The sequence below is a fragment of the Octodon degus genome, unplaced genomic scaffold (genome assembly GCF_000260255.1).
Source record: "Octodon degus isolate 3935 unplaced genomic scaffold, OctDeg1.0 scaffold00036, whole genome shotgun sequence".
Lineage (NCBI taxonomy): Eukaryota > Metazoa > Chordata > Mammalia > Rodentia > Octodontidae > Octodon > Octodon degus.
In genome coordinates, this window is record NW_004524612.1 from 16,419,364 (window position 1) to 16,420,015 (window position 652).

The following is a 652-nucleotide window of genomic DNA, read 5'->3' on the forward strand; positions in this document are numbered from 1 at the left end:
GCGTCCTCAAAACGTTCCCCAGCCGGCGGCCGGCGCTGGCCAAGCGCTACGACAGACCCACCCTGGTGGAGCTGCCGCACGTGCGGGCGCCCCCGTCGGCGGCGGCGGCGCTGCGGCGCGGCTTCTTGCCCAGGAGGGAGCGCAGGCAGGCGGAGCGGCAGCCCCAGTAGCACGAGGAGGTGTTGCAGCAGTGGCAGATGTGTAGCGAGCTGCTCTCGCCGGGCTCGCTGCCGTCGCCGCCGCCGCCGCAGCCGCCGCCCCCGGGCTCCCCGTCCTCCTCGCCGCCACTGCCCACCGCCTCGTCCAGGTTGTGCAGCTGGGCGAAGCCCACCCCCACGCCGCCGCCATCGGATTTCGCCGCCATCTTGACTCTCTTCCCAGCTCCGGAGGTGGGGGGGGAGGGACGGGTGGGGGAGAGAAGGCAGGGACCGGGGAGGGGGGGAAAACGAATGGAGAGGAAGGGGGGCGGGGAGGAAGCGGGGGAGCGAACGAACGCGGGGGGAGTGGGCCAGGGAACCCCCTCCGCTTCCGGGTAGTCGGCGTCACTTCCGGGCGAGCCCCCCAATCGCACGGCGCCCGCAGCTCCCCGGCCCTACCCTCCCGGCCAAGATGGCCGCCCTCCTGTGCCTCAGCTGCTGGGCGGGGGGCCGGG

At 74.5% G+C, this 652-nt stretch overlaps 1 protein-coding gene across 1 annotated transcript in view; it reads right to left on the reverse strand.

Annotated features, from left to right (window-relative positions):
* Xkr6 (XK related 6) overlaps positions 1–388 on the reverse strand; it is a 235,644-nt gene extending 235,256 nt beyond the window's left edge. The window contains exons 1-2 of the mRNA XM_023714734.1: positions 81–388; positions 23–46 (exon numbers count right to left, since the gene is read on the reverse strand). Of these exons, the coding sequence (XP_023570502.1) occupies positions 23–46; positions 81–364 (308 nt within the window). The 5' untranslated portion in view covers positions 365–388. The remainder of the gene's footprint in view (positions 1–22; positions 47–80) is intronic.
* Positions 389–652: the final 264 nt, after the last annotated feature.